The sequence below is a fragment of the Phycodurus eques genome, chromosome 5, assembly GCF_024500275.1.
Source record: "Phycodurus eques isolate BA_2022a chromosome 5, UOR_Pequ_1.1, whole genome shotgun sequence".
NCBI classification, from domain to species: domain Eukaryota; kingdom Metazoa; phylum Chordata; class Actinopteri; order Syngnathiformes; family Syngnathidae; genus Phycodurus; species Phycodurus eques.
This window is the reverse complement of record NC_084529.1, coordinates 25381272-25396985: the sequence shown is the minus strand read 5'-3', so window position 1 is coordinate 25396985 and position 15714 is coordinate 25381272. Positions and strand designations below refer to the sequence as shown.

At 43.4% G+C, this 15714-nt stretch overlaps 1 protein-coding gene across 1 annotated transcript in view; it reads right to left on the bottom strand.

The window, feature by feature from the left end:
• pik3c2a (phosphatidylinositol-4-phosphate 3-kinase, catalytic subunit type 2 alpha) overlaps positions 1-15150 on the bottom strand; it is a 44195-nt gene extending 29045 nt beyond the window's left edge. The window contains 2 exon segments of the mRNA XM_061678305.1: positions 7060-8303; positions 15063-15150. Of these exon segments, the coding sequence (XP_061534289.1) occupies positions 7060-8232 (1173 nt within the window). The 5' untranslated portion in view covers positions 8233-8303; positions 15063-15150.
• Positions 15151-15714: the final 564 nt, after the last annotated feature.

Below are 15714 nucleotides of genomic sequence, written 5' to 3'. Positions count from 1 at the left end.
CAATGATGACACAATACGGGGTGCCCTGGCTCAGGTGGTAGAGTGGTCGTCTCCCAGCCCGAAGGTTGTGGTTGTGTTTCACATTGAGCCCCTGTGACCATGTTGTTGTTGAGGTTAATGTAGGGCTGCAGCTAACGAATATTTTAGAACTCAAGTATCCTACTGAAAATTCTATCGAACAATTGAGTATTTGGATAAACTATATTTTTGCTTGGTTAAAGAGTAATTATGAATACAAAAAGAGAAAATAAGAGCTTTCACTTCATAACAAATGCCTAATTGGTTTCCTTTCTATAATCAAGTTTTTATTTCTTAAATTCACTATAATCAAAGATAAGGCATTAATAAAATAATTAAATAAAATTAAAAAACCATTAACAGCCTTTGTGCATCTTCACTTAACTCATTCACTGCCAGCCTTCCCAGTTAACATGGATATTTGACTTCTAAAGCCGTCAATGGCAGTGTGTTATGAAACTAGCATTTTAGCATTTTGTGACATAATACATTAGATTCACGGCTGTGCATTTATGAGCTTTGATCAGCTGACTATGAATAAGCCAAATATTATTTGTAATATTACAAGTTTTGGAAGTGCTCAATTCACTCACACTAAAATGAAGAAAGCTCGAGCGAAAACATATCTTCATCTGACTTCACCAAAAAACCCCTCTGTTAGCTGGGACAAGGTCATGTTTACCACTGTGTTACATCACCTTTTCTTTTAACAACATTCAATAAACGTTTGGGAACTGAGGACACTAATTGTTGAAGCTTTGTAGGTGGAATTCTTTCCCATTCTTGCTTGATGTACAGCTTCAACTGTTCAACAGTCCGGGGTCTCTGTCGTCGTATTTTACGCTTCATAATGCGCCACACATTTTCAATGGGAGACAGGTCTGGACTGAAGGCAAGCCAGTCTAGTACCCGCACTCTTTTACTACGAAGCCACACTGTTGTAACACGTGCAGAATGTGGTTAGGCATTGTCTTGCTGAAATAAGCAGGGGCGTCCATGAAAAAGATGTTGCTTGGATGGCAGCATATGTTTCTCCAAAACTTGTATGTACCTTTCAGCATTAATGGTGCCTTCACAGATGTGTAAGTTACCCATGCCAGTGGCACGAACACAACCTCATACCATCACAGATGCTGGCTTTTGAACTTTGGGTCCATAACAGTCCGGATGGTTCTTTTCCTCTTTGGCCGGAGGACACGACATCCACAATTATCAAAAACAATTTGAAATGTGGACTCGTCGGACCACAGAACACTTTTCCACATTGTATGAGCTCGGACCCAGAGAAGCCGGCGGCGTTTCTGGGTGTTGTTTATAAATGGCTTTTGCTTTGCATAGTAGAGTTTTAAGTTGCACTTATGGATGTAGTGCCGAACTGTATTTACTGACATTGGTTTTCTGAAGTGTTCCTGAGCCCATGTAGTGATATCCTTTACACATTGATGTCGGTTTTACATAACCATAAAGAAATTAAGGATGGTTGTTGTTCAGTCATTAAAAAAAAAAAAAAAAAAAATTCACAAATTCTGCCAGGGTATATAAACTTATGAGCAAAACTACATATGTGCGTACGTACCCCTGTCATATTGGAATGAAAGTGTAGGCTACACCTTTTTTATAACCACTAGGTGGCGGTGGCATATTGGAATGAAAGTGTACAGCTTTTTCATAACCACTAGATGGCGGCATACATTTATAAAATGTGAAAGTTTTTCCCCATTTGCCCCTATACCTATGTATAATGCGCACTATTGCATTTTTTTTTAGGGAAACAATGTGCATTATACACGAGAAATTACGATAAATTGGCAAGTCAAGGTACCACTGTAGAGTAAATATTTGCATGAAAAACTAGTTCGATGCGCACTCTTCGTAACCTCAATTGTCATCCTATGTTGACACTGTTGTAAACCAAGGACTCCCTGTCCTACAGTCATAGTAACATTACCTTGCATAAGTACTAACATGTTACACACATTCTTACTCGGTTAAAGTGCAATCTTATGGAGGCCACAACTGTGACACTGCATAACACCTCAAACTTAGTGTAAGCTGAGCTGACCTGATGTAACACCTGGAGACGGCAGGAATCTCAGCATGTCTCTCGGGGAGTTTTGACAGCGGACCTGTGTATCCTCGTGAGGCAGGGAGACAGGCGACACACATTCTGTGGGCCATCGCTACGCTGGTGCTGAGGGGACAATTTTCACAAATTGTCCTGGCTTTTATTGCGCGCGGCATATTGTAAGCAAAAACAAATGCAGGCTGAATCAAACAAACAGAGGACAGTGAGACAGGCCCGTCTTTGTTCGGCACTCATGTGATTCCGACGTTGACTAAAAAGCCTTATCTCCCTTTCATCGCCATGATGCATCACGGTGCCACTGGTGTAGCGAGATGAAGACATCAACCGTAACGAAGGGTCATGTTCACACGATGTGCAGCAATGTGAAACTGGGGAGAATGTAACAGCCAGAATGTGGAACTGCTGTGTGTTATGAGCACAAGTTTGACACAGAATGGTAAATGGACTGCACTTATATAGCGCTTTATCTACACTATCACAGTGCCAAAAGCGCTATACAAAGCTTTTCACCCATTCACACACACATTCATACACTAATGGACAACTGCTGCTATGCAAGGCGCTGCCAGACCCACTGGGAGCAAATCAGGGTTCAGTGCCTTGCCGAAGGACACTTCGACATGCGGAGAGTCGGAGCCGGGATTCGAACCAGCTACCCTTCGGTCACTGGACGACCCGCTCTACCTACTGAGCCACAGCCATCCCTTGGCACCTTCACACCAGTATATTGGCGATAAGAACATGCTTTAAAGGGGACTACTTTTTAATAGCTTGTATACAAACAGATGGGGCTCTGCAGTACCAGCCCACCAATTTTGTGTGGAACTAAACAACCGAGTAAATCTTTTGTTATCGGACTATTTTTTAAAACGCGGCCATGAGTGAGCCACTTTTCACTTCCACCCCACTGTACCAGTGAGGCATGATAATTTACATATGAAGTGCACTCTCACTGAGTTTCTCAGTCCATGACATGATCAACAAGGATGGGCGAGGATCCAGAGGTACTTTCAATAGAGAAATAACATGCCCCTGCTATCATGTCATAACAAAAGGTAAACAGAGCTCCATGGAGTTTTCAATGTGGCTAATTTCAACAAGACAAGAAAAAGGGTGTGTAAAATAAGCTCCAAATATTGATCATTTGGCAATTTTGATCAAAGCATGTCACAGAAACGGAAGTAGGGCAACTGTTTTAAATCGCGAAAAAAAATTAAGAGGGGACTCTCTAAAGTCAAATGCATGATGTCATGTGAGATCTCAGCAAGAGCTGAGTTCAGTGAGGATTAACTGTGCCCTTTCTTTGACTTTTTGTAGTCTTTTTTGCTACGCTTATTCCAAAAACCTCAATAGGAGGCTGATAAGAGGAAAAATATTCACAGGGAGTTACGTTATCAACATCAAATGAGGCAAATCACCTTCAGGTTACACCATAACAGTTAAGACCTTCGCGCTCAGAGTGCTTTCTCACTGGCGAGAGAGCGCTCTAAGCCTCGCCACGCCGACATCCCACCTCGGTCCTCTTCAGCGGCGAGAGAGTGCTTCCACAGCACTCTCAACGTGCTGTGAGAAGCCGTAGGGGACGGGCATCGCTGTGGCACAGGTGAGGCAAGTGCCTGCTTAGTGTGTATAAATCATTGTGAAGCACAATTCACCAAGTGTTGCATTACTGGCTTACTAATAGCGAACATGAGCTGAGATTGAACGTGTGGGTGACACAAGAGAGGGGGCTATTCTGAGTTTGTCAAATGCTCCCATTCATGTGAACGGAATCGGCCGAGAAAACCATCACTGGTGACAATTAAAGCAAGCGTCGCTATTTCATCCACCACAGTTACATTAAAAATGACAAATATTGTTACGTATTGTTGTAAAACACAACATATTAGTGGTGTAACAATTCATTAATTGTATCGATTTATATTCCTATGATCCAACAGGATTGATCTGTCCTTGGCAAGTTAGCCTTCTGGACATAAATATATTGATTTACATTGTTTTAAAAAGGTAATCAAACGATTGTATCGATAGTGGGAAATATTGCACTGGATTTAATACTGACAGGCTTTACATGGAGGTATGTATGTGGTGTATTTCCATGAAAAACGCTTGTAATTCCTCTTACCAAGAGGAATCGGAATACAGGGTTTCCGATTAAGGGTTTAGTTAAGGTCTCCTATACTCCTGCGGTCGCGCGGCCGACAGCGCCCGCATTGCATCACGTGACCGACGAATTGGCCCGCGCAGCACCTCTGTGTACCTTGTCGCGCACCCGACAAAAGTAGTTGCAGCGCGTCGAATGCCGCGGAGATCATCACTCATGATTGGTCCGTTTTAGTCACATGCTGTGATGACAGCATGGACTGGTTGCAATCCGATTTGTTCCGATTTTATAATTTTTCTGATTTAACATTATTCATTTATGATGATAGCTGTCCGATGATAGCTGGGATAGGCTCCAGCACGCCCGCGGCCCTAGTGAGGAGAAGCGGCTCAGAAAATGGATGGCTGGATGGAAGCGGACCTTTAAACTGTTGCCCGATCGACTGGTGTTCTGTAACGGTTTTCCCTCCCACACACCTACATCTTGTTCATCCTGTGTTGGATGTCACTCAAAATAGAATCGGTAGATTTGCTGCTCTAACAGGACAATAATTGCTTTGATACAGGACAACAACAGCTAAAAAGAAGACAAATTAAGAGCAGTCAGCAGAGTACGTCTGCCTTCTGACGTCTGTTTGCAAACATGCGAATCGATGAATCTGAAGTGCTTGTTGCAAGCTGTGCGGTTTAAATCAGAGGAACCAGTGACACTCAAAACAAATCTGCTTCCTCTTTCGATCCGGAAGTGCCGTGGGCTGCAATTTGCACTTCTCCTGCGATAGACTCAAGTCTTCCCAAAGACATTTTAGCTCATTCCACTGTTAGAAGTACGGCTTGCTGCAAAGTAAAAAGTACTTGCTGCCGGTAAACAAGGTGAAAAGTCAGGAGAAGCTGAGCTTTCTGTCAAGTGACTCACAATGCCTTTGACATCACTGCACAGCAACGGCAAGCATCCACTATGCTAAGTGCACTGCAGCGTACTTAAGATGTAATTAGAGCATTAAAAAAAAAAACCCTGACAGCCTGGTGTGGGACGTCTGCAAGTCTAGGAGGAGAGGGTTCAGATGGTTTAGTGTACTTTTGGCTAACGTCAAGGGGAACGACACTCACTGAATTTGAAGATTAAATTGCACAAGCAGATAAAGATCAGCAAGAAGACAGACAAGCAGGCAGGCAGGCATACAAGCGGGAACACGCTCACTCAGTCTGCGATGGCAAAACGCTCCAGTGTGTTTGTGGTATGTCCCAAAATTTTGCTGACACATCAGTGAGGTACTGAAGCTGTGAAGCATTAGAACACTCCAACTTCCTATAAAACAAGTGGGATTGTTTGGATGCACATTTTGGATAGAGGCGGGAGCAGTTCTAAGAACTAAAAAAACCAAACAAAAAAATAAATAAAAGTTTGCGTGGAACTAAACCATAAACAATCCAGCAAATACCTTGTGAACAAAGCAGACATGAGTTGGTATTTGAGGACATTCCAGATGCTGGTCCCCATGGTGACCATCTTACATACTTGGGGTTAACACTGAGCCCTGGCAGTGCAGTTGAGTTAATCACCCGGGTAAGAAAACACACATTGGCCAATTGTTGAAATAAATACACAATAGGCATCCTTAAAAGACACTTTTTTACTTCAACTGGTACTATTTTAGGAGACAAACCCTCTCTTGTTTTTATACTCGTGCACTTAAAAGCATTGCGGGAATGACCGCCTCTGTAAGTCACACAACCCAAAAACATTTCAAAATTGCCCCCAAACAACATATGGTAATTTAGTCTTTAGGGTAGAAGATGAAGAAATACTCTCTGCTACTCACCCACAGCACTGTCCTGAGGCAATGTTCTAAATATTCCTCTTAGGCCCTCAGCTCACTTGAGTTTGAAACCACAGATTGAGGGGAAGAGGGGAGAGAAAAAAAAAAAAAAAAAAAAAAAAAAAAAAAACTCAGCTAATAGGAAAATAAGTAAAGAGGATGTGACGATACAGATTGATGGGTGCAGTAGTTTGACATTTTGGGAGGCTGAGTGACCAGTATTAGCGTACTAGAGTGGATGCTCTTTTAACTTCGCCTGTAATGATATGTTAATCTATCCATTTTAGGGTCACGAATGGGCTAGAGCCTATACAAACTGATTTAATGCCACTTTTCCAAAGCACAGTACCAGTTTAGCTTTATTCGTCTCGGTTTGTACTGTGGGAAATCAAATCATGCAGCATTAAACATCAGTCGGAACGAGAGACACTACGAAACAACAACTTTACCAGGGGAAAGAGACCAATATCTGAGAGAAAACTGGACGCAGCAAGAAAACTGAGCACTGCAGCCAATTGAGACTGAAGTAAAATACTAGTGTCCAAAGCTAAGCTAAAGCAACTGTGCAAGCTAAAGTCAGCATGTCTATTTTTGTCACTTTGAATCAATGGAACCTGAAATATTACTTTTTAAGAACACAGCGATGACCAATCTGCTCGACTAATGAGCCATCAAAAATGGTTTACGTCACCTGTGTGGTACCCGATAGGCACGTCACGTACCTTGTAGTATCACTTAGTACCTCTAAGTACCAGATTACTAATAGCATGTATAGCTCCGGTGAATTCAGTACAGACGTAGCGTGCAAATGGGCTTTTGGAGTCTGCGCAGCGACTGTGGCTCTTCCTTCTATCATGCAAGGGCATAGAGAAAGTATTCAGTAAATACCCTTAAAAATTAAAAAACATTACAAAAAAATTAACTATCGTGGTGCCGTGAACAATGAACTACTACATAGAGAGGGAACACTATGTCTAAATGTCCTAAACTCGAATGTTCGTAAGTAGGGAAGTGTTGAATGTGCGTGCCTACCTGACTGTTGGCTTTGTGCGGCGAGGAAGTTCCTGGGATGTTGAGCGAGTGGCTCCTTGTGACAGCTGCCCCTGTCGAAGCCCTCCTCGGTTGGGACCGGGCAGACCCAGACGCCTTCCCCTCAAGCGGGGGGCTGCTGCTGCTACTTTTCCCTTCCGTCTCGAGCACTGCGTCCCAGGGGTCCCCCGCAGACAGCCCTTGAGCCACCTCCGGATCATCCCCCGGCGACGTGCCCACTTCCTCGTTGTCGGCTTTGCGCTTGGTCAGCGGGTCCAGATCCAGCCAGTCGAAGCGGCTGATGCACGTGGATTCCGTCGCCGTTGGCTGCTGGGCCGCCGGGTTGGGTGCCAGGGAGGCAGAGCACACTGGAGCGGAATCTAGGTCAGTGCAGGCCGACTTGCCATTCTTCAAGTATTCTGAGGTGCTGGCAATCTTATCAAAGAGCTTTGCCATCTCTGGGTCCACAGCAGGCGGCGGGGGGAACACCATGGTGGTGGCGGTAGTGGCAGGTTGTATGGGAGTGAAGGCCAAGAAAGAGGTCTGCTGGGCAGGCAGCGCCATGAAGGGCGACATGGCCGGAGTGAAGCCATTCTGAAACGCCCCTGGCTTGGGGAACGGCGCAGAAGGGAACAGGGGTGCCGACTGATGCGTGGGCGTGGACACTGTGGAGTTTGACGTCGTGGACAAGATAGGCGTCCATTGGGAACCTTGGAAAGGGGATGAGCTGCACGTATGGCCACCGGGGTAGGAGGCGCTGAGATTAAAGCCCAGCAGCGACAACGGGCGGGACACTTTACTGTTAGCCCCAAAGTTTTCATCCAGCAGGAGTTTCTCCAGCTCCTCATTGGTCAACTTGTCCACATCAATGTCCCTGAACTTGTTGGCCTCTGGCTGCTTCTTGGTCTCGGGGAACACAATGAGGTCCTTTTCTGGTCTCTTTGAGGCTGGCAAACGTTGGGGCGCAGCAAAAGCAGAAGCAATGGTGGTGGACTTGGGCTTCTTTGACTTGGGGGAGGGCGCCGCAGTAGGAGATGAGGAAAAAGTTTGCTTCTTGTCCCTCTGGAGCTTTGCTAAAGCCTCTTCTTCCATTCGGAGGGCTTCCTCTTTACCCACAAGCCCCTTTGGCTGGGGGACATCCAGCTTAAACCCATTACCTCTCGATATCTGGGCCATAGCATCAACTGGGAGGGGCCATGAGCATGACGGCTTTTTATATCAGGACTGCGAAAAAAAGCCTCATACACCTACAAAGAAGGGACAGAGTAAAAATGTGACAGGAAAAAAATTATGTATATTACACTTTCAAATAGCTCAGTGGTTCTTAAAAGGTTTTACACCAAGTACTACCTAAAAAAAAATACTTGGCTCTCCAAGTACCACCATCATGACCAACATTAAGTGTAGTAGGTTTTCATCAAAATTTGAGACTGGGGTTTTATGCCTAAAATATATATTTAATAAGCCACTGCTGAAGTATGCATAGTTTGAAAATTAAACCCCCCTTAAATACATAAAAATAAACTACTGTATATCACATGATTAAATTAAAATGTATTTCACAAAAGTTAAATAAAAGTTGTGCCCAAAGAAATTTTTAAAACATTTTAAAAGTAAATGCAAATGTATTGAACTGCACTTTATTTAGGCTGGATTCTTAACATCAACAACACACTTATAATCAGGCAGAGCAACTTAAAATTGCAACTACAAAAATCAAAACATCATTAAGGGAGTCATACTACACATCTGTTCCACAAGTTCCAGGTATCTTAACACCCCAAGTTCCAGGTATCTTAACACCCCAAGGATCAAGTATTACAGCCCAATTTTAAGTTTCACTGAAATTAGCCAGGCATGGCTTTTGTTACCACAATGGGGTGGAGCTAGGGGGCTTGCTAGGGGGTTTGCGACGAAGCAAGCGGCTGATCTAACTATCCATCCATCCATCCATCCATCCATGCATGCATTTTCTGAGCCGCTTCTCCTCACTAGGGTCGCGGGCGTGCTGGTGCCTATCCCAGCTATCATCGGGCAGGAGGTGGAGTACACTCTGAACTGGTTGCCAGCCAATCGCAGGGCACATACAAACAAACAACCATTCGCACTCACATTCACACCTACGGGCAATTTAGAGTTGTCAATTAACCTAACATGCATGTTCTTGGGATGTGGGAAGAAACCGGAGTGCCCGGAGAAAACCCACGCAGGCATGGGGAGAACATGCAAACTCCACACAGGCCAGGGATTGAACCCCGGACCTCAAAACTGTGAGGCAGACGCTCTAACCAGTACCAAAGTACTAAACATTTAACAATTTAAATGTATTACGGATTGTGTATACATACAGTACGTTTTGACAAAAGGCACACTTTCCAAAAAGGACGCACTTATTTTTACATTATCTGTACAAAAGGCACACTTTCAAAAAGGACGCACTTATTTTCACATTATCTATGACAAAAAAACTATTACTTGTGGGAAAAAATTTAAGTTTCAAAATTCATGTTCTTTTTCTATAAGCGAAGGGCGGGAGGGGTGGGGTAGAAACCTTACATTTCATTAAGATCATTTTGAACTTTATTGTACACAATATTTTGATGCGAATGTTTTCAAAATTCTGTTCTTCCAATCATCATGAAGATGATGCTAACCTCCTAGCTAGTACACTTAACCTCTATAGTGGTTCACTTCGACTTGATCGTGTCGAAAAACCTAACCCACTTCGACCTGCTAGCAAGTGCTAAAAAAAAAACTAATGAAAAAAACAAAACAGCGCACTCCTCAAAGCTGCCATTCATCTCGCCACCTCAGGGTTGAGTGAGTTCCTTCTCTCGCCAGGCACTACTGAGCGACAAACCCCCACTCTCCTCCCATTGTGGTGGAGGAGGCTGGCTAATGTTGGAGCTCGCCTCACACCATTGTGCGGCTCAAGAATTTGGCATACTAAGCAACCTGAGGGGGGTCTGTCTGTCTGTCTGTCTCTGTCTCTGTCTCTGTCTCTCTCTATATATATATATATTTCTCTCTCTCTCTCTCTCTCTCAATGTCTCTGGCTTGCGCTCGCTCTCTCATCAACAAGACTGTGTTATCAGCTGCACTCACACCAGCGGTCAGCGCAACTAACCTGAGCAAGTACAGTCATCATATTTTGGCCTCAAAACCAATGTCACGTAATGCTCAGTCAATTTGCTGTCACGCGATAAAACAAAACTTTGCTTGGCTATTTAGTGGCCTATTGAGATAAGCTCAACTATCATGCGAGACGTCAGACGGTCACACGAGAGCTCAGTCTAAAGGAAGACAGTTCATCCTACTTGTGTGCGTTTTGCTTTTTCTATGGGTTTTTGATAGTGCTCAGACTTGCCCCCTAAAACTCCAATCACTATCTGTATTGACAGTGACAAATGACTAGAATAATGACTTACACCTTGTACTACTCCAAAATAACAGTCCAACAAATTAAAAATCCAGTTTGACTATTTGAAAACTATCTTTTGAACTGGTAAGCGAGCATGCTGGCATGTTTTGACTGTCCCGTTGTAGCTGCCGCATCTCAGGACAGACATGTTTTTTTTTTTTTTAGTTTAAAATGGCTTACTTTAACGAGGATACCTCGCCGTACCTTGGCCACAGGTAGAATCCCAGCCGGGTCCGTCTTATGCTTGTCGTCGGAGCCATAAATCCTAACAGCCTTTCCAGCTAAACTGCTGCTACTTAGACTGCTGGCTACCTAGCCGCTCTAGCTTATCTAGAGCAACTTCCATCCAGCCATTTTCCTCCGCTTATCAGAGGTCGGGTCGCGGGGGCAGCAGCCTCAGCAGGGAAGCCCAGACTTCCCTCTCCCCAGCCACTTCCCTCCAGCTCTTGCGAGGGGATCCCGAGGCATTCCCAGGCCAGCCGAGAGACAGTCTCTACAGCGTGTCCTTGGTCGTCTACGGGGTCTCCTCCCCGTGGGACGTGCCCGGAACACCTCAACAGGGAGGCGTCCAGGAGGCCAGCCGAGAGATGTAGTATTCCTAGCGTGTCCTGGGTCGTCCCCGGGGTCTCCTCCCCGTGGGACGTGCCCGGACACCTCACCAGGGAGGCGTCCAGGAGGCATCCTAAACAGATGCCCGAGCCACCTCATCTGGCTCTTCTCAATGCGGAGGAGCAGAGGCTCTGCTCTGAGCCCCTCCCGGATGACCGAGCTTCTCACCCCATCTCTAAGGGTGAGCCTGTACACCCTGCGGAGGAAACTCATTTCGGCCGTGTGTATCCGGGATCTTGTGCTTTTGGTCACGACCCACAGCTTGTGATCATAGGTGAGGGTAGGAACATAACTCGCCCGGTAAATCAAGAGCTTGGCCTTAGCTCCTTCTTCAAAACAACGGACCGATACAAAGTCCGCATCACCACAGACGCTGCACAAATCCGCCTGTCGATCTCCCGTTCCATTCTTCCCTCACTCGTGAACAAGACCCCAAGATATTTGAACTCTTCCACTTGGGGAAGGATCTCATTCCTGACCCGGAGGGGGCACTCCACCCTTTTCCGACTGAGGACCATGGTCTCAGATTTGAAGGTGCTGCTTCTCATCCCAGCCGCTTCACACTCAGCTGCGAACCGCTCCAGTGAGAAGTGGAGATCACGGCTTGATGAAGCCAACAGAACCACATCATCTGCAAAAAGCAGAGATGCAATACTGAGGCCACCAAACCGGATCCCCTCTACGCCTCGGCTGCGCATAGAAATTCTGTTCGTAAAAGTTATGAACAGAATCGGTGACTAAGGGCAGCCTTGAGCAACTTTTTCCCCATTAAATCTTCCACCGTGCCGTGGACCCCCTTTCCAGCAATGGCTCCTTTACAACTTCCGTGGTGGGGCTTCCATGGTATCCGTGCAGCTCATTGGAGAGCTACCCTAAATGCAAGCCTCCTTCAGCGGAGAGCTCGTTTTTTTGGTTGTTTGTTTTTTGTAAAACAAACTTTATGGCGAGCTCAGTGAAGATACAATGTGTACGTGCGCAGAAGCGATGCACAGTAGCCTAAGTCAAAATGGCCGCTCAAGTAATCAAAAGCATTGCAGCTCTTTTCAGAATAAAATGCATACTTTGATTCGTTTTCATTCGAATGTGAAAATTATGATTCGGGATGCATTTTTTCCCCCATTTTGATTCGCTATTCAATCCGAATCCCCACTGATTGGTTCGTAGCATGACGTACTTAACCACCGATATGCTTGTCAGTTCTTTTTTGTGGCAGAATAATGTAAGTAGACTAAGTTATACACAAAGTTACAGGTGTCAGTTAAATTTAGTGAGCCTGTTTTAGTCGTTTGAAGTGGTTTGTCTTTTTTACAATTATATGACCATGAAGAAGGGTATAAAATAAGACGCAAGAGGTGCAACTTAGCACACTTTTGTCATTCATCAGTAAAGAAAGAGGGTTCTAAGATTTTAATATTACTATGTTAGCTTTTCATGACAGCCACTAGCTAGTGAGCTAACCACCAAGCGGACACACACTAGTTTCACCATAGGGCCATCACTTGTTGGCAAAGTTAAGTTGGACTGTTTGAATACTTTTGCATTTGACAGTGCTTCACTTATTTTCAAACTTGTACAACCACTAACAATGTTAGAAAATAAGATGCACAGTTTAGCACACCTTTGTCTGTTATCATCATAAACTCGCCAACGGACACTACAGTTGCCTATTTACTTTAAACTTAGCTTGTAGCTAACGTGTAATGTGTTGTAACATCATGCACGTTGTGATCTTGACATCTATGATCCACTGATGAAGGGAGACTTTAGATCTCTTTCATTTATCACCATTCCAAACCACAGAGAGTATGTACGAATGGAGAAGAATTTGGTGGTTAGTTATGATTGCATTATTGTTTTATGTTTTTTTTAATTATTATTATTATTATTATTTGTGGTCCCTTGAGAAAGTTATTTTGTCCCTCAATATGTTCCACAAATAGAGAGGACTGACAATAAAAGCATACCATAACCACAGCTTAACATAATTCTACGCGAGAGTTATTTTTTTGATCAAGACAAATTGGACACTGGGACAGATTAGTTCCATTTCCGTCAGTAGGAAAACAATGGAAGGAAATACCCCCCCAAAAAAATCCACCTAAGCTGACTTTTTCCAAGATAGAAGAAAAAAGTGTGTGATGTCACATCATTGTACATCGCAACTATCAGATGTCTTTGATGTCATGAAAACCTCCCAGATCCCAACCTCAAAGTGATGTGTTGAGGTATATGAACTGGCATTACTGTTCACTTTTGTTCCTCAAAGGTCCATCCTAAATAGTTAGACCAGCCTGGAGAAGAACACTGAAGCTATGCTCACAAAAACACTAATAGACGCCGACTCTATATATGCGTACGCTCCAACACAAGTAGATCCGTATATGGCAGCGGGAAGCAAGAAAGGGAAGAGAGGAGGAGAGTTGCGCCAAGACAAACGCCAGTACTGAGTGGCTTCCACTGCATTATGACAAAAAAAGGGGAGTGGCGGAGTGCTGCTTTAAGACATTAAAACAACATTGGAGCTGTCGGCCGCTGTGCTGTTTAAGTATTCAGGAGGCAGCCGAGAATGCTCGCTAGAGCGGAAACAAATGGAGAATGCATGCAGAGGTCACATAAAACAAACAAAAAAAACTCTTGGAAGATACTCAGTTCATTAACTTCCTCCATGAATTGACAAAACCACACACACACACACACACACACACACAGACACGCACACACGCACACACGCACGAGTTGTTGTTGTTGCTGCTGCTGCTTTCCAATCAGGATTCAAAACTGCCAATGTTAGCAGTTTGCTGGCTCAAAGTGCAAAAAGAACATCTTTAAAATGGGAAATATGTAACCGGTGCAAAGACTCGGGAATATCTGACAAAAACAATACAATAGGGAAACGTTATAAGTTAATACCAACTTTTAGGATAATACAGTAAACAACCACCTATGTGCAAATTTTGCTGCAGAAAATAAACTTTTGGGCAGGAAACACTTTTTTTTTTGCTCTTTGTGTAACAGCTCGACAGTGAACAGCAATGTGATGAAAGATTTCAGTAGTCATCCGACAGGTAGGCAAGGTTCCTTGTAAGGTTGATGTCGGAGAAAACAGGATGGTAAACCTCTCATGATGATGCAGAGTCATTACCAGCTGATCAGCTGGTAATGACTAGCTGCTAAAAAGGTACAGTAAGTGTCCAACCACAGACCGAGTCGTTTGCCATATACAGTATTTTTTTTTAAATAATTAAATAAAAAAGAGTCAATAATAGTCTATCGACTATTTTTTTTATGGGTAAAGCAAGATAAGTTTGTAATTATGTTAATAAATTGTTCCACATAGTTATGATTAGCTGTTATCAGATCCAAAGCAGCAGGGACTGATGACACATATCACAAATATACAATTTTAATCAACGTTTTAAAGCATAAAGAAGCTACTTTGGCAGATAAACTACTTGCACTCACTTGTTTATTGTTTTTTTGTTCACTGGTGTACTAATTCCTGACACTAGGCACGAGCAGTTAGCGTTATGGTAAAACATCAAAATAAGTTAACTAAAGACCAATTTTTTTAACACGCCGGTGAGTTTTACAAATGTCAACACTCGTTTTCGAAGCGGTTCGGACTTCTAACTTGAGTTGTCTGCTAAGTTAGCCGCTAACAAAATAAAGAGAGAAAGCCACGTTGAATACCCAGTTAAACCCGACACTCGGTTCGATTTCGTTAACATTGATGCTATTAAGCCGACGGTGTAGTTGGCGAGAGTTACATTTAATGATTTTAAAAGTAGTCGTAACTTCAGCGCTTCGGTACCATAACAAGGAAGAAAAGCAGGTTTTTGTCTGACGGGAAGCGGCCGCTTTCAATCCGGAGGAGGTGCCGCGGAATCGAAGCGAAGACTAACTGTAAACAAAAAAAAAAAAAAAAAGTTTCGACACGCAAGAAATTTAGTAAGGGAGGAATATGTTACTTTCTTACCTTTTAGCGATGCTGTGTTTGGAGCCATGTTTGTCCCGCAGCTGCATTTTTTTCCAACCACTTCGGCGGAGACGTCAGTTCCTGTGGAGGTTGGACGAAGACTTTTTTGTGGGGCCGGACGAGAGGATGGATGGTCTCAATATGAGAGCGGGAAGCGGCGCCATCTTGCGGACAACTTCCAGCTTGCCTGATGACGTCAGTTAACGTCACGCGACTACTCCCGCATTTAATGCGCAAAGCCGTTGTTTTAATTTTTCGTCATTAAAGTGAGCACATTTTTTTTACATATGTATTACTACATATTTCAATACAGTTGTTTAACTATTATACATGATTTGTTTTAGCACAAAGCTGACATGAAATGCTTTGGTTCAATTGGACAATACAGACATTTATAATTAAACAAATAATCGGGGCATATGACATACAAAAGACTGATAAGTAAATCTGATTAAATAAATTAATTATATATATATATATATATATATATATATATATATATATATATATATAAAATGGTTCATATATTAATTATTTTATGTGCAGTCTTAATAAATGTAATTTTGTCAGCGTTTTACATGGCATATGAGCCCCAATCAAATTATTTATTTATCATATACCATTTACAACACTGAAAATTAATACAATGAAA